The sequence below is a fragment of the Miscanthus floridulus genome, chromosome 2, assembly GCF_019320115.1.
Source record: "Miscanthus floridulus cultivar M001 chromosome 2, ASM1932011v1, whole genome shotgun sequence".
In the NCBI taxonomy this organism is placed as follows: Eukaryota; Viridiplantae; Streptophyta; class Magnoliopsida; order Poales; family Poaceae; genus Miscanthus; species Miscanthus floridulus.
This window is the reverse complement of record NC_089581.1, coordinates 112,773,106-112,799,591: the sequence shown is the minus strand read 5'-3', so window position 1 is coordinate 112,799,591 and position 26,486 is coordinate 112,773,106. Positions and strand designations below refer to the sequence as shown.

At 42.8% G+C, this 26,486-nt stretch overlaps 1 protein-coding gene across 1 annotated transcript in view; it reads left to right on the top strand.

Moving 5' to 3' along the window:
- The window catches only part of LOC136536881 (flavin-containing monooxygenase FMO GS-OX-like 2), a 29,481-nt gene extending 4,207 nt beyond the window's left edge, over nucleotides 1-25,274 (top strand). The window contains exons 2-5 of the mRNA XM_066529029.1: nucleotides 22,308-22,334; nucleotides 24,607-24,740; nucleotides 24,802-24,977; nucleotides 25,095-25,274. Of these exons, the coding sequence (XP_066385126.1) occupies nucleotides 22,308-22,334; nucleotides 24,607-24,740; nucleotides 24,802-24,977; nucleotides 25,095-25,274 (517 nt within the window). The remainder of the gene's footprint in view (nucleotides 1-22,307; nucleotides 22,335-24,606; nucleotides 24,741-24,801; nucleotides 24,978-25,094) is intronic.
- The last annotated feature ends 1,212 nt before the right edge of the window (nucleotides 25,275-26,486 follow it).

Genomic DNA, 26,486 nt, shown 5'->3' with positions numbered 1-26,486 from the left:
AAAGTCACTGTGTGAGAAGGTGAGGGGCCCTCAACAAGTTTGGGTTCCTAAAGCTTGATCTCTTGTGTGTAGGTGAACTACAAGACCGGTGGAAGTCATTGGGTTATTGATAGTGGTTGCACACAACATATGACCGGTGATCCTCATATGTTCACCTCACTAGATGAAGAAGTAGATGAACAAGAAAGAGTCTCATTTGGAGATAATTCAAAGGGCAAGGTTAAAGGATTGGACAAAGTGGCAATATCAAATGATCATTCTATCTCAAATGTGCTATATGTTGCTTCATTGAGCTTTAACTTGATATCTGTTGGACAATTATGTGATCTTGGCTTCCAATGCTTTTTTACCGAGAAGGAAGTTGTTGTATCTAAGAAGAATAATGATCAAGTGATATTCAAAGGATTTAGATACAACAACCTATATCTAGTGGACTTCACCTCCGAAGATGCTAATTTGAAGACTTGTCTATTCACCAAAACAACACTTGGGTGGCTATGAGATAGAAGACTTGCTCATGTTGGGCATGAGCTCACTTAAGAAGCTAATAAAGAATGATTTGGTGAGAGGTTTGAAGGATGTGAAGTTTGAGAAGGACAAGCTTTGTAGTGTATGTCAAGCCAGCAAGCAAGTTGCAAATACTCATCCAACAAAAGCTTTCATGTCAACCACAAGAGTGCTAGAACTCATTCACATGGACTTATTTGGATCAACAACATACACGAGTTTGGGAGGAAATCTTTATTGTCTTGTGATTGTTGATGACTATTCAAGATATACATGGGTATTCTTCCTTCATGATAAATCCGAAGTTGCATCTTGCTTCAAGAAGTTTGCCAAGAGAGCACAAAATGAATTTGAAGTGAAGCTCAAGAAGATTAGAATTGACAACGGTAAAGAATTTGACAACACAAACATAGAAGCCTATTGTGATGAAGTTGGGATCAAGCATGAGGTCTCCGCAACATATACTCATCAACAAAATAGTGTAGTTGAGAGAAAGAACCGGATATTGATCACTCTTGCAAGAACAATACTTGATGAGTACAACACTCCCGAAGCTCTATGGGCGGAAGCTATCAACACCGCTTGCTATGCATCCAACTGCCTATTCCTTCAAAAGTTTCTTGGTAAGACACCTTATGAGTTGCTCAATGAGAAGAAGCTGGACGTCTCCTTCTTTAGGGTGTTTGGTTACAAATGCTACATCTACAAGAAGCAGCAACACCTAGGGAAGTTTCAAAGACGTTGTGATATTGGTTTTCTTGTTAGTTACTCATCAAAGTCCAAAGCATATAGAGTATTTAATCATGCCACCGGCTTGGTTGAAGAAACATATGATGTGGAATTTGATGAATCTAACGGCTCCCAAGGAGCACATGAGAATCTTGATGATACAGGTGATGAACCATTGAGGGAGGCTATGAAGAACATTCCAGTTGGAGACATCAAGCCTAATGATGATGAAGATGATGTACAAGTGATCAATCCTCCTTCTTCATCAAGTGTGCCACATGATGGTGAAAAAGATGGGAGAGTAGAAAATAAAGACACTCATGTCTCTCATGAGCAAATGGTGGTACAAGCATAAGATGTTGATGCTCCACAACCTCCCCCTTAAGTGGTTGATAGAAGAAATTCACCTCTACTACGAGCTCATCCACAAGATCTCATCATAGGGAGTCCATCAAAGGGAGTAATGACTTGATCTCAAAAGCTTGCTTTATTTATTGAACATCACTCTTTTGTCTCTTGTTTTGAGCCTACTATGGTAGAAGAAGCTCTTCAAGATCTGGATTGGATAAATGCCATGCAAGAAGAGTTGAACAACTTCACCTAAAATGAAGTTTGGACTCTTGAAGAGCGACCTCAAGGTGCAAGAGTCATTAGAACAAAGTGGGTGTTCCGCAACAAGCAAGATGATCAAGGCGTTGTTGTGAGAAACAAGGCAAGACTGGTTGTAAAGGGGTTCTCTCAAGTTGAAGGTTTGGATTTTAGAGAGACCTTTGCACCGGTTGCAAGACTAGAAGTCATTCGTATCCTCCTTGCATATGCATCACATCATGAAATGAAACTATATCAAATGGATGTGAAAAGTGCTTTTTTAAATGGCTTTATTAATTAACTAGTCTATGTTGATCAATCTCCCGGGTTTGAAGACCCTAGATATCCTAATCATGTTTATATGTTGTCCAAGGCGTTATATGAGCTTAAGCAAGCCCCAAGAGCTTGGTATGAGCGCCTTCGGGACTTTCTCATTGAGAAGGGCTTCACCATTGGGAAGGTCGACACCACACTATTCATCAAGAAGCTTGATGGACATATCTTCATTTGCCAAGTGTATGTTGGTGATATCATCTTTGGATCATCAAATGAAGATTCTTGCAAAGAGTTTGGTGAATTGATGTCGAAGGAGTTCAAGATGTCAATGATTGGAGAACTTACATTCTTTCTTGGTTTTCAAGTCAAGCAAATGAGAGAAGGGATTTTCATCTCTCAAGAGAAATATACAAATGATCTTCTGAAGAGATTCAGGATGGATGAATGTAAGCCAATCAAGACACCAATGCCAACTAATGGACATCTTGACCTAGATGAGGGAGGTAACATGGTAGATCAAACTCTCTACCGCTCTATGATTGATAGCTTGTTATATTTAACCGTATCTAGGCTCGACATCATGTTTAGTGTGTGTATGTGTGCTAGATTTCAAGCTAATCCTAAGGAAACTCATTTGATTGCCATTAAAAGAATCCTTAGTTATCTTAAGCACACACCAAGCATTGGCCTTTGGTATCCTAAAGGAGCTATATTTGAATTAGTTGGCTATTCCAATTTAGATTATGCCGGTTGCAAAGTTGATAGAAAAAGCACATCCAGAGGGTGTCATTTGCTTGATAGATCACTTGTGTCTTGGTCCTCCAAGAAACAAAATAGTGTGGCTTTGTCCACTGCCGAAGTGGAATAAATTGTCGCGGGTGCTTGTTGTGTATAAATACTTTATATGAAACAAACTTTGCTAGACTATGGTGTAGTTCTAGAAAAAGTACCTCTTTTGTGTGACAATAAAAGTGCGGTAAAACTTGCAAATAATCCGGTTCAACACTCTCGCACCAAGCACATAGATATTCGCCATCACTTTCTAAGAGATCATGTTACAAAGAATGATATTTCATTAGAAGGTGTAAGGACCGAGGATCAATTGGTGGATATCTTTACTAAACCGCTAGATGAGGCGACTTTTTGTTGATTGTGGAATGAGCTCAATGTTCTTGATTTTAGTAACTTCACTAAAAATTGAGCTTGTGTTGTCCTTTGCATTGCATTGTAATATACAACATGTTTACTTTACGGTAATGCACTTAGGGCTTGTCTAACATGGTTAAGATAACCACCGTAAAGCGTGTGAAGAAGCTTAACCTTGGATCAAACTTGACAAGCAACTAGATTTACTTTCAAGTATTGCATTCCATATGCATGAATGTTGCTTTGTCGGTTATCTTCAATTGCACTCTTATTGCCTATTTTCTTAAAAAGAATTATAGCCTAAGGCAAAATATTTTGAAAATTTTGAGGGTTTGAGAGAGGTCACTCACATCAGTCTCAATTGGTGTTTATTTGGATCTTATTGAAGTTGGGACTTGATTGGGAACAGGTAGCACGAAGGACTTTGAAGATTTGCTGGAAAAAGTGTGATCGGACGCTGCACCGGACTCTGAAGTCCAGCGTTCGGTCAGTTCAAAGGAGGTGAACCTGCTACGATGGAGTGACTGGACTCTGCTATTCAGCGTCTAGTCAGATGGTGGTTCAGCGTCCGATCAAGCGAAGGCGATCAAGGCAGCGAGGACCGAACTCTGGCTGCGTCCGGTCGGGGTTCACTAGATGCGTCCGGTCACGATTCTAGGAGCTTTGGACCTCTCTGGAATTGACCAGACTCTAGGTGGCAGCGTCCGGTCGTTGCCACCAGAGCGTCCGGTCAGTAGAAATCGTGCGGTTTTAGGACTCTTTCTTCTTTTCAAATCCAATCCATCGGGGGACCCCATATAACGCCATCGTTGGTTGACCTAATCTACATCCACCGTGAATCCACCGCCCCCACGCCGACTTCGCCGTCCCAAGCCGTAGCGCCGTGCCCTAGCCGCCAAATTCGCCAGCGGCGCTCCTACCCGCGCCACCTGCTCTGCGTCGCCTGCCCGTAGTCGTGCCGCCACGCCCTGCTCCCGCGCCTGCCCCGTCGCGAGCTCGGGTCTCTAGCACCGCCACGCCACGCCTTCCCATGCCCGTGCACCGCCGCATGCCCCGCGCGTCACCACGCCTGCGCCATGCTCCAGCGCCGCCACCGTACCAAGCAACAGCGCCGCCTGTGCTCGAGCCTCTACGCTAGCAAGAAGCACCGCTGGTGCCCTAGCCACTGCTCACCGCGCCTCTTCACCACAGTGCACCGCCGAGCCACGCCACCAGCTTCACCAGCGCCTAGAGCCCTATAACACCTCTGGTGTTTTGACCTAGCACTAAAACTTGACATGTCATCATGTGCATTGCAAAGCATTCATAAAGTAGAAAATTTTGAATGCATTCACTAAGTAAGCTTTATTTCATAAGTTGTTATTTTATGTGATGTGATTCAAAACTTTAAATAAAGATCATGACCACAAGGGTCAAATTTCATGTGATCATGTGAGACCATGTGTCAATTGACTCAAATAACCCCAATGGGCCATGTTACTAGTCAAAAATCAAAGTTAAGTAAAAAGGTATACAAATCAAATTTGAATTCAAATTCAAACCATAAAAGTCCTTTTTGCCCCTTTTGTCCAATTCAAAATCCATCTAGAATTTGGGGTGTGACAAAAAGCAAAGTTGAAGTTTATTTTATAAGGATCAACTTTGGTATTCAAAGTTTTTAAAGTTTACATATAAAATTTGGAGTAATTTTGAAATGATTCAAATGCTCAAATGCACCCCAAATTCAAATTTCAAAATGGATCTAGAATTTGAAAATGTTCATTATAACAAAGTTGTAGAGTTTGAAAAGTTGAGCAACTTTTATTTTTGGAGATTTTCAACTTCTTTAGAAAAATTGTGAGTAATTTGCAAAATAAACGCAGTGGCAATTCTATAAATATTTCAAAAATCAAGTTGGCAACAGGGCACCACCGCCCCACCACCGGCGTCCTTTCTCTGGTCTTCCAGGCATGCCCATGGCTGCCCTCGGCTTCGCGCTGGCATGGGGTGCACACTGCGTGTCAGTTCCCGCGCGCTCCTGGCCACGCTATAAAGCCCAGACGTCGTCGTTTGCTTTTCTTCCTTCCCTCTGTTTTCCCGACGCCGCCGCCTCAACTCCGGCGAGCTCCCCTCGCCTCCTCAGCGCAAAATAGCCTCAGAAAAGCAGTGTCCCAGTTTTGCCTACTCCTTGCACCTCCAACCGACCTGTTGTTACCACTTGATTTCACCGGGAACCGCCGCTAGCGACTCTTCTTCCTCGCGGCCGGTGACCTCGACCGAAACTCCGATTCACCGTGGCCAGCATCATCCGGTGAGCTGTTGCCCTTGCTTTTGTCTCTACAGCTTTGTCTCGATGCTGTAGTGCTTAATCTACTCTTGCTTGGTCGTTTTGCCCACTGCAGTCGCCGGAATGCCATCGTCGATGAGGTCTGCTCCACCGTGATCACTGTCACCATCGAAACGCGTCACCATAGCTTCTCCGGTCTCGCTCATTGCTTCAACACATTCAGGGTGAGCCACTGATGCTTCCTGAACTCTTTGTTTCACCGTTACCGGCCTTATTTCACTGGCATAACGCTGCCGTGCCACCGCGTCCGCCATGGCCGGCGTCAGCCTTGTTCCATGTCGTAATCAACCTCCAAAATGCCACAGATCGATGCGCCTAGTTCTTGTGAACGTTTTGGTACTTTGGCCGTCGCTGTTGGGCTCACCGTCGGCGAGTTAGCGCCGGTCAGCGCCGTTGTTGCCGCGGTCAAAGTCGAAGGTTAGGGATGACATGCGGGGGCCGGCTGTCAGTGAGAGAGAGAGAATAGTGAGATTTGGTTATTTCTCAAATTTGAATAGTGCAGTAACTTTGGAAATATATAAGAAAATAATTATAGCTCCAAAAATTCTAAAAAAATTGTGTGTAGCTTCTGTACAAGTTCTAGTATGGTTTAAAATATGAAACTTGAAATTTGAATAAATTTTTAATGTTCAAAAATTCAGACAATTTATTGATAAATGTAATTTCCATGATTTTTGTAGGCCATTGTATAATTCCAAAAATTATGAAATTTGTTTTGGTACACTAATTTGTCATGAGGGAGCTTACATAAAATTTAGAGGTCATTTAGGAACAAGTTCATTTTTGGGCTTATTTCCAAATTAATTCAAAAATAGATAAAGGAAACCCTAAGTGTTAGATTAGTGTTTGATCTTGTTTTGGTCATGTTTTGTGACCAGTAGGGTTTCAAGATCAATTTGGTCAAGTCACTTGTGTGGTCCTTGATGGTAGAATTGCAAGTTGGTTTCGTTGGCTTGCAACTGTACTGTGAAGGAAAGTTGTATTCGAAGTGTTGTTATATTTCATGCACCATGAAAGCATCATGTTTACATTATCATCATGTTGAAGCATATGTTATTATTTCAGTGTAGAATCCGAGAGTGAAACGATTCTAGTTGAGCAAGTTGTGGAAGAATCCCCGGTTGTCACAGGGATTCGATAATTGTGGTACTGATCCAGAACCCGAGATCGTCAACGAAGGCAAGCCCCGGTTTATGCAATTAAACCATTACCTTATTTACTTTGTAAAGTTTATCACCCTATGTTACCTATTGCATTAAGTTGATTAATTCAAATGTTACCTACTTGATGCATTGCCTACCTTGTTAATTGTTTACCATCCTTGAAGATGATTTCATTTACAAAGGCGTAGAATGCTTAGTAATGCTTTATGGTAGGCTTTCAAAGTAAAAGTTTCGATACAATCAAAGATGGCATACTGGCCAAAGAAAGAAAGAAGGTAGAATAAACTAGAGACTAGTCGGGTGACTTATCTTGAATGTTGGGTAATGTTGCCGACTATGTCAGCTTAAAGGCCACGTCATTGTGGATCTTCTGAACGAGACACTTTATAGTACTGGTCACATACTTCCGGTAAGCCTACTTCGGCTAATCCGATACTAAGACGAATGCCCATGCACTGGGAGTGGAGAGATGGTGGGAGTAGTGTGTACCCTCATGGCTGGAATGTGGCCAGGATTGGAGGTGTGATGTGCTCTCAGGGTGGCGTGGAGACGGCTTAGTATAGGAGGATCCGGTAGCGAGGTTGATATATGCAAGATTCAAGTTCTACATATGTCGTGTGATAAGGAATCCCCTAGCTGGGACTTGAATCAATTCGAATTAGCCGGTGCTTCCTGGATATGGAGACTCGATTCATTACAAAGCAATGCAGGACTGGTGAATTAGCTAAAACTTGAAAAAAAGGAAAGAAATGAGAAGGAATGGAACATGGGATATGAACACTTAGTTTGAGATAATGAACTAAGAAGACTTAGGGGTAAAACTTGAAAATAGAATCAAGATTAGTAAGCTTTTGGCAAAGAACTTTTGAATCTTGCTACACCCTTACCTTGCCCCAACACCTGCATCCCTAGAGTATTCCACCCCTTTTTCGTCGAGTCAGTCTTGTTGAGTACTTTTGTACTTAGGGTTTGTTAACCCTTGTTGCAGGTGAGTCGCATGCGCAGGCTTGTTTTGGTCCCTGCTGCATGTCTGTGTTCGAAGTCAATAACGATGAGGAATGATGAATGGCCTTTGGACAAGGCACTAGTTTGTATGATAAATAATGTTAATGTAATATTATCCCGCTACTATGGTTGTATGACACTTATGGTTTTGTAAGTTTGAAACAACTAGTTTGTAAACTATGTTATCTTAAAACTTCTGCTATATTTCACTCTGATGTATATATTTGAATAAACTGTTGTAATCTGCAATGTCTGTGATTGGGATCCTATTCAAAAAAAAGATTCGTGGATGATTCGGGTTTCCCGAGGACACCCGACAGACCTGTTGAGTTATTGGGAACTCGTGTACGCTATCCGAGGTCTGTTAAGACAACGATAGAACCACGTGGGCCCGATTTCTTAGGATGTTCTGCCACAACTGGTATCAGAGCAGGTCCTATCTAATATCATTGTAGGTTACTTTGGAAAACCTTCAAATTGATTTGGATCAAAGAAAGTAAACTTGATATTTTAAAGTTCAAATTTCTTTCTTCTTACCTTTGATCTAGCCTCAATCCTATATTATTTGAAAGTTCATGGCGGATAATATGATTAGGTTTGTCCTATGTATTAAAAGTTTAGTACTTATGATTATATAAATCTTTTGTACCTAGATTCGTAAGATCGATTCATGCATCATGCTTGAACACCTTGCATAATAATTCCCCTTAAGAAGTGGTTGGGTAAGTAATGTCAATCCCATTCTTGCTAACCTCGATTATCCTCTAGCTATTCTTATAGTCCTACCCTAAATTCTATAGGCTATGGCAAAGACCAAGGTAACCACATGCAAGTTCACCGGACCTCATGGAGTCCCTTAGTCACCAGTTGGCACCCGTGAAACCATGAGCTTGGTGAAGGAAGTTCCAAGACCCTAGGAGATGAAGGATCTTCAAGCAATCCCGCCAACATCGAGAACCTTACCTAAGGAGCTCAACACTCTTCATCGAGCTCATGCCAAAGATCAAGAAGGAGCTGGTAGGAAATGCAAAGGGGCATCACCATGACCATGGAGCTACTGGAATGAAGCCTAGACACGAGAGGATGCGGCCAATGAACTGCGTCCATGAGTTGGAGTTCTACTGTAGAAGACCTAGAGATGGACAATGACATTCTTCATGAGAATGTCCACATGCTGTACGCTCAACTTCATCCTCCTCATGGGGATGGTGAAGTTACAGATGAAGAAATGATTGTAGATCCTAGGAGAAGTCGAGAATGAAGAAGAGGAGGAGGATCCTGAGGAAGTTAGTGTACTTCTTCAGATGAAGATGAGGTTTCAGTCCGGTATGGGCATGGACACCTGATGACTTAAGAGCTCAGAGTAGTAATAGTTCCTTTACTGCTTTCCTAGTAAACCAGGGTTGTCTTGTGGGATACAAGACATGTAATTTAAATAAGTAACCCTTTGTAGCATGAACCTTTTAATTGCTTTCAATAAATAATAATGTAAGTAAACGTGTTTCTCTAACAGATGCCTCGTCCTATCACCCAAGCTGGTGCTAGTGGCTCGCATGACGATGATGATTACCCAAATCCTCCACCAATGCCTTCGACTATGGCAGATGCCATAGCTGCACTCGTCAATGCAACAACAGAGAATGCTAGGTTGTTAAGGGAATTGGCGCAAAACCAACAGGCACCATACCCTAATCGTGGCCGTCGTAATAATGGAAATGACAAGTCAACCTATGTTGATTTTACTGACACACGTCCACCTATGTTCTCTAAGGCAGCAGAGCCTTTAGAAGCTGACGATTGGCTTAGGACAATAGAGCAAAAGTTTGAGCTGATTCACTGTACCGAGATTCAGAAATCAAGGTTTGCGGCACAGCAACTCCGAGGAGCTGCTGGTGCCTGGTGGGCAAATTTGGTAGCTATACAGCCCGCTGGTCACCAAATCATCTGGATGGAGTTTAAGGATGCCTTCAGGGCACACTATATTCCAGATGGTGTGATGACCATGAAGTTAGAAGAGTTCTTGGCTCTTAAGCAAGGGGAGCACCCGGTGATGCACTATGTTGGGCGCTTCAATCACCTGTCGCAGTATGCTATAGAGTATGTGAATACTGATAGGAAGAAGAAGAATCATTTTCTTAGAGGCCTGAACACTAAACTTTAGACCATGATGGCAACTTGTGGCAATGCAACTTATCATGAGACGGTCAACATTGCTATTGCTTCCGAGGAGAATTACCGCCGACACAAGGAGGTGAAGAAAAAGAGAATATCTGCTTCCGGATCATCGAGTGGAAAGTGTCAAAAGATAGTCTACCATCCTCAGAATCATCGGCCGTGCACCATTCCGCCCACAACAAGGCCAAGGCAGGCAAGCAAATCTTTATTCGCCCTGCAATTAATACAGCCTTATCCTCATCAAGCACCGCAGCAGCCAAAATAATACAAATAATGCAAACCGCACTGCTACTCCCCTAGAATCACAATTATCCATGTTATAATTATGGTAAACCCAAACACTTTTCTCGAGAATGTCCAGTATCCTAGGAAGAACAATCCTGATGCACCTAAAGTCCCCTGTTCCTCAAGCTCAGAATCAGTACAAGGGCAATGCTCAGAACAGTCAGAAGGGTCAAGGCTAAGAAGAAAACTAGAAGGGTCTTCTATACTCAGGTGGAATCTATTCCAGAAGGGAGAACCAGTAATGATGGGTATGTTTCCCATTGCTAAGCATCCTGTAATTACCTTATTTGATTCTGGTGCATCCCATACATTCATCAATCGTACATTTGTTGTGAAGCATGGGATAGCTATTGGGGAAACAAAAGAATCATATCATATACAGTCGCCCAGGGGATGAATCTATACAAGGGAGGTAGTTCAGCATGTACCTATTGATTTGGGAGGTTATGAGTTCCCTACCAATATGCTGATATTAAAGGATCAAGATATAGATGTGATCCTTGGTATGAACTAGGTTAACCCAACACTGGGGCTATCATAGATGTCCTGCGTAGAACCATAAGGGTAAATGCACCTGACAGCAAAACCCAACTTCTCATCCAACTTCCCTTTCCTAAGAGTATGGTTGAAACAGTCTGTGCAACTACTGTTGAAGAAGCTGAGAAAATTTTAGTGGTATGTGAATTTACGGATGTCTTCCCCGATGATCTGCATGGTCTGCCACCAGACCAAGATGTAGAGTTTAGAATTGATCTAAAACCAGGAACAGCACCTATGTCCAGAAGAGCATATAGGATGCCACCCAAAGAACTAGCAGAATTAAAGATCCAACTACAAGAGTTGTTAGACAAGGGTTTCATTCAACCCAGTTCATCACCTTGGGGATGCCCTGCTATCTTCGTGAAGAAAAAGGATCAAACCTTAAGGTTATGTATTGACTATCAGCCGTTAAATGAAGTCACCATAAAGGAACAAATATCCCTTTCCCTCGAATTGATTTGCTTTTTGATCAACTTGCGGGAGCTAAGGTGTTCTCAAAGATAGACTTGAGATCAGGCTATCACCAGATTAAGATCAAACGAGAAGATGTGCCGAAGACAACGTTTACTACCCGATATGGTCTATATGAGTACCTAGTCATGTCTTTTGGGCTGACCAATGCACCAGCTCATTTCATGTACCTGATGAACTCAGTTTTCATGTCCGAGTTGGATAAGTTTGTCGTGGTGTTCATTGATGACATTCTTATCTATTCTAAGAGCAAAGAGGAACACGTGGAATATCTCCGCATTGTTCTACAAAGATTAAGAGACCACCAATTATATGCCAAATTCAGTAAATGTGCATTCTGGTTAGAGGAAGTACAATTTTTGGGTCATGTGTTGTCTGCTGAAGGTATAGCTGTTGATCCGAGCAAGGTAGAAGAAGTCCTTAACTAGAAAGCACCTACCACTGTTCATCAAGTTCATAGTTTTCTGGGGTTGGCAGGTTATTACCGTCGGTTTATCCCTGACTTCTCTAGAATTGCAAAGCCAATTACTGCACTGTTGAAAAATCAAACTAAGTTTGTGTGGTCAACAGAATGTGAGAAGGCCTTTTCAGACATTGAAGAAGTTGCTGACAACTGCACCAGTTTTAGCACAACCTGATATCGAGAGGCTGTTTGATATCTATTGTGATGCATCTAGAATTGGTATTGGCTGTGTTCTTATGTAAGAAGGCAGAGTCATAGCGTATGCTTCGAGACAACTCAAGAAGCATGAAGAACATTATCCCACCCATGATCTTGAATTAGCCGCTGTTGTTCATGCACTCAAGGTTTGGCGACATTATTTATTGGGCAACATCTGTCATATCTATACGGATCACAAAAGTTTGAAATATATCTTCACTCAGTCAGAGTTGAATATGAGGCAAAGAAGATGGTTAGAACTTATAAAAGATTATGACTTAGAAGTGCATTATCATCCGGGCAAGGCTAATGTGGTTGCCGATGCCCTGAGTCGCAAGAATCATTGCCATTGTCTGACTGTGAAACCTATGCAACGAACATTGTGTCAAGAGATGGAGCATCTGAATTTACAAATTATAGAACAAGGTTCCCTATCCAATATTACAGTCGAGTCTACTATCAAAGATCATATCATTGCTGCTCAACGGAAAAGTAAGGGCATAGTCCATATCAAAGATAAAGTCGGATCTAGAAAACCAACATGTTTCAAGATTGATGAATCTGATGTTGTATGGTTCAATGATAGATTGGTAGTACCCAAAAATCCAGAGCTGCGAAAGCAGATTCTTGATGAAGCCCATTCTACAAGATACTCCATTCATCCAGGTAGCAACAAAATGTATCATGATCTGAGAAAGAGATATTGGTGGACCAAAATGAAAATAGAAATAGCTCAATATGTGGCCAAGTGTGATATTTGTCAGAGAGTCAAAGTGGTTCATATGAAGACTGCAGGTCCATTACATTCATTGCTAGTTCCATCTTGGAAGTGGGAAGATATCTGTATGGACTTCATCGTGGGATTGCCCAGGACATCTGCAGGCTACAATTCAATATGGGTTATTGTTGATCGCCTAACCAAGATAGCTCACTTCCTACCTGTTAGAGATAAATATCGAGCAGGAATAGTATGCAAAGCTTTATCTTGATAGAATCTTCAGTCTGCATGGAGCACCCAAGACCATTGTCTCTGACAGAGGGTCATTGTTCGTATCCAAGTTTTGGAAAAGTCTACATGAGTCTTTGGGAACTAAACTTATCAGTAGTTTTGCTTATCATCCGTAAACAGATGGACAGACTGAAAGGGTAAATCAAATTCTTGAAGATATGTTAAGAGCATGTGTCCTTTCCTATGGTGCTAAATGGGATGAATGCCTTCCCTTAACTGAATTCTCATATAACAATAGCTATCAAGAGAGCATTAAAATGGCACAATTCGAAGCATTGTATGGCCGTAGATGCTAGACACCTTTAAATTGGTCAGAAGCGGGAGAACGTTGGTTCTTTGGGCCTAGATGTGGTCAAGGAAGCTGAAGAGAAAGTTAAGCTCATACAAGCTAATATGAAGGTAGCTCAATCCCGACAGAAAAGCTATGCTGATAAGAGGAGACGACCGCTAGAATTCAAAGTGGGAGATCATGTCTACCTCAAGGTATTGCCAATGAAAGGAGTTCATCGTTTTGGGATTCGGGGAAAGTTGGCGCCCCGTTATGTCAGTCCTTTTCAAATCCAACAACGATGTGGACCGGTCGCCTATCGTGTCAAGCTACTAGATCACATGTCAGCTGTGCATGATATCTTCCATGTATCTCAGTTAAAGAAGTGTCTTCAAGTACCTGACCAAGTGATTGACTTTGGTGATGTAGAACTAGAACCTGATCTTACTTATGCTAAATACCCTATTAGAGTCTTAGATCAGAAAGATCGAGTCACTCAAAGACGTACAATCAAGTTCTATAAAGTACAATGGAATCAGCACACTGAAGATGAAGCTACTTGGGAGTCCGAGGATTACTTAGAAGAAAACTTTCCTGACTTCTTCGCTTCTATCTAGTTGCAATACCTTGTCTATATTGTAACTTGTCTCGTTTGTCAACAGAATGGAAAACCCCCTCACTAGCCTTTTGAATAAAGTTATAATGTGTTAGCTTGACACATTTCCTTTTCCATTACTTAGCCTTAGGTTTTAAATCTTGGGACGAGATTTCTTTAAGGGGGAAGGGTTGTAACACCTCTGGTGTTTTGACCTAGCACTAAAACTTGACATGTTATCATGTGCATTGCAAAGCATTCATAAAGTAGAAAAATTTGAATGCATTCACTAAATAAGCTTTATTTCATAAGTTGTTATTTTATGTGATGTGATTCAAAACTTTAAATAAAGATCATGACCACAAGGGTCAAATTTCATGTAATCATGTGAGACCATGTGTCAATTGACTCAAATAACCCTAATGGGCCATGTTACTAGTCAAAAATCAAAGTTAAGTAAAAAGGTATACAAATCAAATTTGAATTCAAATTCAAACCATAAAAGTCCTTTTTACCCCTTTTGTCTAATTCAAAATCCATTTGGAATTTGGGGGTGTGACAAAAAGCAAAGTTGAAGCTTATTTTATAAGGATCAACTTTGGTATTCAAAGTTTTTAAAGTTTACATATAAAATTTGGAGTAATTTTGAAATGATTCAAATGCTCAAATGCACCCCAAATTCAAATTTCAAAATGGAGCCAGAATTTGAAAATGTTCATTACAACAAAGTTGTAGAGTTTGAAAAGTTGAGCAACTTTCATTTTTGGAGATTTTCAACTTCTTTAGAAAAATTGTGAGTAATTTGCAAAATAAACACAGTGGCAATTCTGTAAATATTTCAAAAATCAAGTTGGCAACAGGGCGCCACCGCCCCACCACCGGTGTCCTTTCTCCGGTCTTCCAGGCGCGCCCGTGGCTGCCCTCGGCTTCGTGCTGGCACGGGGTGCACACTGCGTGTCGTTCCCGCGCGCTCCTGGCCGCGCTATAAAGCCTAGACGTCGTCGTTTGCTTTTCTTCCTTCCCTCTGTTTTCCCGACGCCACTGCCTCAACTCCGGCGAGCTCCCCACGCCTCCTCAGCGCAAAATAGCCCTGGAAAAGCAGTGTCCCAGTTTCGCCTGCTCCTTGCGCCTCCAACCGACCTGTTGTTACCACTTGATTTCACCGAGAACCGCCGCTAGCGACTCTTCTTCCTCGCGGCCGGCGACCTCGACCGAAACTCCGATTCACCGTGGCCAGCATCATCCGGTGAGCTGTTGCCCTTGCTTGTTGTCTCTACAGCTTCATCTCGATTCTGTAGTGCTTAATCTACTCTTGCTTGGTCGTTTTGCCCACTGTAGTCACCGGAACGCCATCGTCGACGAGGTCCGCTCCGCCGTGATCACTGTCACCGTCGAAACACGTCACCATAGCTTCTCCGGTCTCGCTCGTTGCTTCAACACATTCGGGGTGAGCCACTGATGCTTCCTGAACTCTTTGTTTCACCGTTACCGGCCTTGTTTCACCGACATAACGCTGCCATGCCACCGCGTCTGCCATGGCCGGCGTCAGCCTTGTTCCGTGTCGTAATCAACCTCCAAAATGCCACAGATCGATGCGCCTAGTTCTTGTGATCGTTTTGGTACTTTGGCCGTCGCTGTTGGGCTCACCGTCGGCGAGTTAGCGCCGATCAGCGCCGTCATTGCCGTGGTCAAAGCCGGAGGTTAGGGATGACATGCGGGGGCCGGCTGTCAGTGAGAGAGAGAGAGAATAGTGAGATTTGGTTATTTCTCAAATTTGAATAGTGCAGTAACTTTGGAAATATATAAGAAAATAATTATAGCTCCAAAAATTCTGAAAATTGTGTGTAGCTTCTGTACATGTTCTAGTATGGTTTAAAAATATGAAACTTGAAATTTGAATAAATTTTTAATGTTCAAAAATTTAGTCAATTAATTGATAAATGCAATTTCCATAATTTTTGTAGGCCACAGTATAATTCCAAAAATTATGAAATTTGTTTTGGTACACTAATTTGTCACGAGGGAGCTTACATAAAATTTTGAGGTCATTTGGAAAAAAGTTCATTTTTGGGCTTATTTCCAAATTAATTCAAAAATAGATAAAAGCAAACCCTGAGTGTTAGATTAGTGTTTGATCTTGTTTTGGTCATGTTTTGTGACCAGTAGGGTTTCAAGATCAATTTGGTCAAGTCACTTATGTGGTCCTTGATGGTAGAATTGCAAGTTGGTTTCGTTGGCTTGCAACTGTACCGTGAAGGAAAGTCGTATTCGAGGTGTTGTTATATTTCATGCACCATGAAAGCATCATGTTTACATTATCATCATGTTGAAGCATATGTTATTATTTCGTGTAGAATCCGAGAGTGAAACGATTCTAGTTGAGCAAGTTGTGGAAGAATCCCCGGTTGTCATGGGATTCGATAATTGTGGTACTGATTTGGAACCCGAGATCATCAACGAAGGCAAGCCCCAGTTTATGCATTAAACCCTTACTTTGTTTACTTTGAAAAGTTTATCACCTATGTTACCTATTGCATTAAGTTGATTATTTCAAATGTTACCTACTTGATGCATTGCCTACCTTGTTAATTGTTTACCATCCTTGAAGATGATTTCATTTACAAAGGCGTAGAATGCTTAGTATGCTTTATGGTAGGCTTTCAAAGTAAAAGTTTTGATACAATCAAAGATGGCATACTGGCCAAAGAAAGAAAGAAGATAGAATAAACTAGAGACTAGTCGGGTAACTTATCTTGAATGTTGGGTAATGTTGCCGACTATGTCGCTTAAAGGCCACTCATTGTGGATCTTCTGAACGAGACACTTTGTAGTACTGGTCACATACTCTGGTAAGCCTACTTTGGCTAATCCGATACTAAGATGAATGCCCACGCACTGGGAGTGGAGAGATGGCGGGAGTAGCATGTACCCTTGTGGTTGGAATGTGGCCAGATTAGAGGTGTGCTGTGCTCTCGGGTGGCGTGGAGATAGCTTAGTATAGGAGGATCTGATAGTGAGGTTGATAAATGCAAGATCAAGTTCTACATATGTCATGTGATAAGGAATCCCTAGCTGGGACTTGAATCAATTCAAATTGTCGGTGCTCCGTGGATATGGAGACTCGATTCATTACAGAAGCAATGCAGGACTGGTGAATTACTAAAACTTGAAAAAAAGAAAGAAATGAGAAGGAATGGAACATGGGATATGAACACTTAGTTTGAGATAATGAACTAAGAAGACTTAGGGGTAAAACTTGAAAATAGAATCAAGATTAGTAAGCTTTTGGCAAAGAACTTTTGAATCTTGCTACACCCTTACCTTGCCCCAACACCTGCATCCCTAGAGTATTCCACCCCTTTTTCATCGAGTCAGTCTTGTTGAGTACTTTTGTACTCAGGGTTTGTTAACCCTTGTTGCAGGTGAGTCGCATGAGCAGACTTGTTTTGGTCCCTGCTGCATGTCTGTGTTTGAAGTCAATGACGATGAGGAATGATGAATGGCCTTTGGACAAGGCACTAGTTTGTATGATAAATAATGTTAATGTAATATTATCCTGCTACTATGGTTGTATGACACTTATGGTTTTGTAAGTTTGAAACAACTGGTTTGTAAACTATGTTATCTTAAGACTTCCGCTATATTTCACTCTGATGTATATATTTGAATAAACTGTTGTAATCTGCAATGTCTGTGATTGGGATCCTGTTCAAAGAAAGATTTGTGGATGATTCGGGTTTCCCGAGGACACCCGACATACCTGTTGAGTTGTTGGGAACTCGTGTACGCTATCCGAGGTCTATTAAGACAACGATAGGTGCACGTGGGCCCGATTTCTTAGGAGGTTCTACCACAAGCCCTACCTAAACCCTAGTCATCGATTCACTGTGCATTGCGAACCCTAGCTTCACAGTGCCTCTCGGTGGTTCCCCAATTGTCATTCCTCTTCTTTTCGGATCGCCGGTTCGTCAGGTAGCAAGCCCTCGATTCTAATTTCATACATAATTGCTTGCTTCTTAGGGTTTCATATCTCTAGATATATTGTAATTACTTATATATCTGATTTATTCTAACATACAGCGAGTCGATGTTTCTGAGGTCTCAGTGGTAGTTGATAGTCAACTCGGGGCCAAGCTCGTGAGTATGGAACAAGGCCAAGCCTCGGAAGTGATAGTTGGCAGTTGATCTTTGTTAGCGGTAGTTATTCTTTTCAGATCCATCAGATGACTCATGTTAAGAATGTCGGAGGAGGTCCCGGTGATGAGGATCCAAGGCCCCCACCTCGCCTGCCTACAAATACAAAAGGCAAGGTGACAAAGAAGCTAGCAATGAGGAAGCACAAGTAGCCTGATGTAGATATAGCGAGAGCAGCCGTAGTTGCAGAGGCCGCAAAGTGCATAGAGAGAGGAGGTGCTAGGAGTGGTGTTGTTATTGCAGATCAGGTTTCTCCAACTACAAGGACTACACTTGAGCAGGTTGAGCACCGTCATGGTGGTCCAGCTGGGACTGTCATGGTTGGAGGACGACGTGTGGTTATTGATGAGAGTCAGCCTCAGGGGGAGTCACAGCAGCAGCCACAGCCAGCAGATCAGTCTCAGGAGGGAGAGCAGGCACCTTAGCCATAGTTACGCCGCTCTGGTCGTACCCGTGCTCCAGTCACACCGAGGCCAGAGACACAGCGGAGGGGTTCTCGTCTGCCTCCTAGACCACAGGGCCCATCTCTTGTGACTCATCTAGATTTGAGGGCCACCATGACCAAGCAGGTGCAGCAGCTCAGATTTGTGGACTTTGAGCAGTGGTTCCCACCGAAGAGGGATGATCGAGCTTAAGAGGGCTTTTACACACTACTACAGGAAGATTTTTATAATGCATATCTTAATAGTGGGGCAATATTCAGATCTCAGAGGGTGTGCAACATTGAGTCCATTATAGCAGCAGCTGTAGAGCATATTCGCCCTTACCTATCTTACTTGCCAGGGCTGATAGATTTACTTGGACGGATAGGCTTATATGTTCCATCTTGGGTCCGTTAGTTCTATGCTACACTTTGGATTGACCCGCTGCATAGATTCATTCACTTTGCTTTCAGAGGTAGAGATTATAGACTAATGAGCTCTAGGGTCAGAGAGATTCTCAGGCTTCAGGAGCAGCCCATCCGGCTTCATGAGGTTTGCTATGGACAGATAGCGCATCCCAGACGCCCTCACGGCGGTCTTGTGCCCCCTACAGATCTAGTCCGCCATTGCTTCATAGAGCCTTTTGGCGAGGGGTCGAGCAGGACACCCAGTGATCTCACTCCTACTGCTAGAGTGCTTGATGCTATTATGAGGAGAACACTGCTTTCGAGGATGGGGTATCGCGAGGGCTTGACTAGCATATAGTTATGGCTACTGAACTCTCTGATGCAGTAGACTGTGTTTGACATTTGGGATCTCCTTCTATCAGAGATGGAGGATACTATTGTAGAGGGGTTCAGGGGTCACAGCAGCTACCATATGCTCACTAGATTACATTCCTGATCCATAGGGCAGTTACTGTGAGGCCACCTGAGATGCTGGCAAAATATAGTGGTGCTACTATAGAGTTCCCTGCATACAACATGACTCGGATGATCCACCATAGTCCAGTAAGGACACCCAGCCAGCCGCGCCGTCGTCCAGAGGTGCCAGAGACTGTAGCCCAGCAGGATGAGACCATCAGGGGCATAGCAGCTACAGAGGAGGAGCAGTTAGATGCTTAGCAGGAGGGAATGGTCACGAGCGACCCTAGTGACAGGTCAGATGATGACTACTAGCCTATCTCTCAGATGCCTCCTCGATGACATGACCATGAGGTTGGTAGCTCCAGTTCAGCTCCACCTGCACCATAGACATATCCCGCTCTACTTGCTATACTTGAGTGGATGAGGTAGGATCAGGCTCGCTAGGCTCAGGAGACCGCTGCTACATTTGTACAATTTTAGACTCGGTAGGATGAGTTCCAGCGACAGCAGCAGGCGATCCAGCAGCAGCAGCAGCAGGCCATGCATCAGCAATAGCTTCTCATGCAGCAGTAGCTACTTGGGTTTATGCAGCATGTAGTGATAGCTATTGGGGCTCCACTGCCATAGCCTTCACCCTAGCTTGGTCAGCCTGCCACCACTTCTATGACTCTAGCTTTCTAGCCCAGTGGGCTTCAGAGTTAAGGACCGCCAGCGCCATAGTTTCCTTCACCTACCGAGCAGGTGTCCCAGTGGTTTGCTTTGCCAGTGCTAGCTCCGCAGTTCACTCCTCTTCATACGGGCTTTAGTCCGCCTCAGAGTTCGTCAGTGCTCACCCTAGTTTCTAGGAGCCTTGGTGTTTCATTCAGTGAGTTGATAGGGCAGCCTACTCCACCAGAGCTACATGTTCTAGGTCCTTCCACAGTTGCACCTATTACTAGGACTACAGAGACACTCCCTTCGTCAGTTGCATCATCAGTGCAGGCTGCGCCAGTTATAGATCTGATCCAGACCGCTTTAGCATCGCTTCTAGCTATAGAGGGTCAGACTGCTTAGAGCTTAGGATCAGATGATGATGGCACACAGTTCCAGCTCGCTCCTTGTACACTCAGCGCCCGACTCGTCCGCTGCAACCCCACCGACCGACCCTTAGGTTTTGGTGTTTGACGCCAAAGGGGGAGAGGGATCGAGTATGTTAGTCTTAGGGGGAGCGATACATTTAGGGAGAGTCTATCTATTAGCTTATTGCTTATCTATTACATTTGGAGTTTTATGTGTGATACATTATGCATTCATGTTTACTATTATGCATTGAACTACTAAAGTGTGATCGTAATCGTGATATTAATGTGATCGTGATATTTATGTTATGTGACATGTGTGCTCTCTACTTCGAATTATTTATATGTCATATCACTTGTGTTTTGCTCATTTGCTTTGCTCCCGCATTTTACTATGATGCAAATGAGCTTTATTACTTGTACTCATGCTTATTTCATATCTTTTGAGTACATTATGTTGGCTTGGGTCATATAAGCTTGCCTAACTCTTTTGTTCTTATTGTTAAAAGTTTATGTGATCCAAGCATGTTAAAAACCTCATCGCTTTCACATACTCGAGGTGGTATTGTCATCAATCACTAAAAATGGGGAGATTAAAAGCATCTAGGCCCCTAGTTGGGTTTCGGTGATTAATGACAATACGTGATTACTGTGACTAACGTGTGTTTTGTAGAGGTAATTAAGTTAGGTCACAGTAATGGAGATCGATTGGGCTATCATGGTAGTCATGCCCCTACGATGGAAATCATTTCGGTTTTCAAAGGATGGACGACAAGGTTAAGGATAGACTAGTTCTAAGTGTCGTTTGGTGCTGAGGAGACACTTGGAGTAGTTTAGGACTTTGTTTTTCCTTTGGCCATACTATTAATGGGGGTATGGACGGGTAGCTTGACCTAGGTGAGTCTAGTGGGTTAGGTGTGGTGCACACTTGCTAAATCTAGCACTAGGTAGCTCCTAAAAAGCCCTTAGATCCATTGGAGCAAACTTCATTCACGTATGATCGAGAGTTGGAAGTGAATGGAGGGTCAAATGCTGACCGGACGCTGGTTCTAGAGTGACCAGACGCTGGCGCAGAGTCCAGTCAGTTCATTTGATCAAGGTGATTTCGTCTGGTGTGACCGGACGCTGAGAGGTGAGTGATCGGACGCTGAGTCCCAGCGTTCGGTCGACTCCAGTAAGGTTCCAGAGAGGGAAAATCGTGACTGGACGCGTCCGATCACAACTTAAACACTAGAGTTCGGGGAGAACCGACCGGAGCGTCCGGTCACCTCGTAGAGGCACATAACGGTTTGTTTTTCAACCAAGGTTATAAATACTTCCTCCATTCGTGTGAGGGGGTACTTTTGCTTATTCCAATAGCTGAGAAACACCCTTGAGAGTGCCAAGAAGAGCAAGGTACTAGTGAGGTGATTGAGATTTGAGAATCCCAAAGAGAGCCCTCATTAGTGAAAGCAAGAGTAGCAAAGTGTGCATCCACCCTTCTCATTAGGCTTGTCATAGTCAAGTGAGAGTTCGTGCTTGTTACTTTTGGTGATCACCATCACCTAGATGGCTTGGTGGTGATTGGGAGCTTGGTGATCATCCGGCGGAGCTTGTGGATGACCTAACTCAAGTTGTCAGCGGTTGTGGGTGATTCACCGCAACGGAGTGTCAAAGAATCAACCCGTAGAGAGCACTTGATCCTTGCGTGGATCAAGGGAGAGCTGCACCCTTGCGCGGGTGCTCCAACGAGGACTAGTGGAGAGTGGCGATTCTCCGATACCTCAGCAAAACATCGCCGCGTTTTTCCTTCTCTCTTTACTTTGAGCAATTCAATTCTTGTGATTTACATTCATAGAATTGCCATGCTAGAGTAGGATTGGAACATAGGTTGCTAAACTTTTGTGCGATAGATCAATAGAAACACTTTCTAGGCACAAGGGGTTAATTGGGCTAACCATAGGGTTTAATTATTGCAAAGAATTTTAGAATTAACCCAATTCACTCTCCGCTTGGACATCTTGATCCTTTCAATTGGTATCAGAGCTGATGTCATCATGCACTGCACTGGGTACAGTGATTAGTATCCCTGGAATCCTATTTACTACAAAAGCATGCATGTCATCTTAATATTTAGGGAATTGCTAGCGCACGGACGTCCGATAGGATTGGATCCCGTCGGATAGTAACATGGACACACTCTCATCGAATGGCCAAGCAGAACGACATCAGAAAATGCCATCGCGCGACCCCAGCTTCGGTTGCCGGCCCGCCTACCCACACTTGTCGTTGCACCGTTCGCTATTGCACGTGCACGTCCGTCCCTATCCGCCTCGTCCCGCCTCGCACGCGAACCACGCCCCCCGTCCGCCTCGCCCCGCGCCCGCCGCTCCTCCCCCCTAATAGCCTACTCTCTCTCTGCGTGGGCGGGACCCATGAGCCAGGATAAGGACGAGCACACCTCGTCCGCAGGACCCTAGGCGCATCGCATGCCCCATCTGCTGGCCCTCGGCTCACCACGCCCCTTCCCCCCTGCCCAGGCCGTGCCCGGGATGTGCCCTCATGACTCTCTGAACATACCTCTAAAACACGAAACACTTGCAACACGAAACACTTGAATGCAACATACCTCTGAAGCAAATAAAATTTGGAACATAAACTTGCAACATGTGTGTGAAACATATGCAACATCCAGATCGAACACTTGCAACTTGCAACATGAATACACCATGTAGACCATGTGTTAAAAGTAAGCATATAATACTATATGCCACCATGTGGACCAAGTACATATGCATTCATGCATGATGTCAAATGTTAAATTTTAATAGCTATCAAGCTCAAGTGTGGAAAATGTTTCTTTGACAAACTACATATCAATGAGGCTGGTAATTTATTTTGGTATATTAGTACTCCATGAACAATTGATTAACACATGGTTCAAAACTTGTGATAATAACTAATAAGATCAAAAGTTGAAAGCCACTATATAGATTCATGATGAGTTGATGACACATAAAAGGATACAACAGTAGCTTATTATGCAACTAGGTTTCAACTAAATACATATCGCACTAGAAATAAAAATAAGAGACCTTGGAATTTCTAACTAGAGGTCTGCAATTTAGCCTCCACATCAATTCTAGATGTTTCATCAATCATGAAAATTATTCCTTAATGACTCTACAACAAACTGTCTAAATTTATATTAGTATTCATGACACATAATTTATATAGATTTTTTATTTTAGATAAATTTTATTTTAACCAAGACATTTGACATATCTATATTGATAGTATAATTGTAAAACTTCATATTTGAGAATAAAGAAATATTAATACATATATGATTCTTTGATAAGGAAATGCAAACATCTTGAGATCTTAAAAAATCGAGGAAGGTTAGTGGAGACCAAAGGTTGCTATCCTTTCCTGGTTCTTAATATTTCTTTGGAGTAGGTAGTGATCATAAGGCACAAATGTATTAATATGCTCTTAAGGTTAGCACTGATACCCATCTTAGATCTCACTTGAAGCTTTACCATTGATCTTGAACAATGTGATGTCGATTTAAATGACCATTTATGTTATCGTTGTACTTAAGAGTGCAGTTTGTGACCTAAGTTACTTAGTTTTAACAAAACTAGAAGGATGCCCCCCCCGCGTTGTCGTGGGTTTTTCTTAAATATAAATCTGTTATATACATAGCATTACTATATGGTATTCTATATGTTGTGTATACACGTGAATTTGACTTGCATGTTATTTTATTGTATCAGATCTGGTAAAAAATCGGTAAGCTAATAGAATAAAAACTAATAAAATATTTGATTACATTATAGAGGAATAGGTAATGAAACAAATAGCGTATGTAGGTGATTTGTATGTTAATATATTAAAGATTTAAAGTATCGTGCATGATAAAGATGACGTGGACATGTTTTGTAATTAATAAGGGATGACATGGACTTCGTCGGAAATGATGTGGACACCTTGCAAGAAGGGATAGAACATCAAGTGAGGTCACTTAGTGGGGAATGATGTGGATACCTTGCATGAAGAGAAAAATCATCTAGTGGGATTTAACTTTATAAGAGTATAGAGATACAAAAGGAGAGTTAATAAAGATGCAATAAGCACAAGAGTTCCAACTTAACCCAAGATAAAAAATATCTATAGCAACTAATAATATCAAGATTTGAAAATCAAAATCAAAATTCATAACGATATAAGATTATGTCTTTCAAATTCGGAGTCTGTGTGGGAGCACTTTGTTAATGAATAGTGTTGTGCTAATTTGGCTGAATCTGATAATGTGCTTCTTGCATTTATGTGTTGCCTAGCTACCTGTATGATTTCCCTTTCCTTCGAGATGACAGCACTATCACCGTGGATGACAACCATGTCAATCCACTATACAAGCATGTTTTCCCACCGAAAGTGGCTCCTCAACTGTCCTTCATCGGATCCACACGCACAGGCTCACGCACACGCTTTGTGGTGCTCTCTAAGATCTAAAACCTTACTTTGTTCCAACCAGGCTATTCCTTTTCCACTAGTTGAACTCCAAAGTAAGTGGGTTGCTAGAGTTCTATCTGGATGGATCAAGCTTCCATCTAAAGACGAAATGATGGAAGAGGTGAAAGCTTTTTATTCAAAACTACAAGCATGTGGATGGCCTAAGAGATACACACATAACTTATCAAAGTGTCAGGTAGATGTCTACGAATACTTGGTTATTAAGCTCTGTGACTTGATTACTATCCTGAGTTATATTGACATTTCATAGTACATTTGAATTTTCGGTCATACACATGTTTTATATATGTAGTTTGAGTATGATGATTGGCTTGCTGAGCAATATGGCCATCCACCAATCGAAGAATGGAGGAAGCAGATGTTCACTATTAATTTAAAGAACAAGACAGCTCGTCCTATGAGTTTTTGTGATGAGTGGGATGACTATCATCTAGTGGCTGAAGCAAATGAAGATTTCAAGAAATTCTTGTAAAATCTTTTCCACTAATGTAAAGACCCTAAGAAGGCATTGTTCGGGGCTCTTGAGCTCTCCCTGTCAGAGAAAGACAAAGAGTACGCATCACTAGTAAAATTGAGGCTTGTTGGAGTGTCTAGTTGATTCGACCATCTCAAGTCTAGTGCTCATATTGGAGCTGTCGGTACAGGGCCCACGGGATACCCCGCAAGGAAGGGAGAAGACCTAGTCTAATTAGGATTCTTCCCCTGTACTCTTAGTAGCAGTATTATTCTGTAATCCTACTAGGAACTCTCATCGTAAACCGACTAGGACTCTGGCCTCCTCACTATATAAAGGAGGACAGGGCTCCTTGGATCGGGGGGGGGGGGAGAGAACAATTATACGATACAACACTTGACAATCAATTCAACACAAAGGCTAACGCCGACCGGACATAGGGCTATTACTCGATCAAAGATTGAGGGCCCAAACTAGGATAAATCGACTGTCTCTTGCATTAACCATCGAGTTCCACATACGCTAAAGCCCGAACATACTACCCCGGGAACCCCCGTGGTAGGCTATCGGTGGTCAAACATCGACAGCGGGCGCGCCAGGTAGGGGCTTTTGGCAACTTTACATCCGAGAGCTCGATGGACCTCGACAACATGATCTTCTCAAAGGGATCAACCTTCATCTTCGGTTCATGGATTTGCGAGGCAGGCGACGATGGCAGGCTCCAAGGTCGTCTCCTCGAAAATTCAGATCATCATCAGGACTTTTTCATTCCAGCGACAACGACAGATCAGCTTGACGGGAGATTCACGCAGCTTGTGATGTCCAATCCAACTCAGATTTCGTGACTTCACGCATCCAATTCAAACTCAGGTTCCGCTTCCGAGACGGAGTCTCATCCGAGTTCTTTCGGAAAATCGAGTTCTTTTTTGACAAAGCTCCGGAACACGATGTCAACCTATCAAGAATACTACTCGGAGTACACTCAAAGTACTTTAAAGAAGTCGAGTTCTCTTCCGTTCAAACTCCACAACATGGTAACGTCTTATCAGACACGGCCCGAAGGATCCACCAATCCAGTGCTTAGAATGCCACTGAAAGGAGCCCAAGAAGGTCTCGTCTTAACTATAATGTCTCAAGACTGCATCGTCCACTGGCTAGGTTCCATTCCTAAGGATAGCGGCACTCAACTAGTCGACAACGCGACAACAACAGCTCTACCCTACCAAGAAG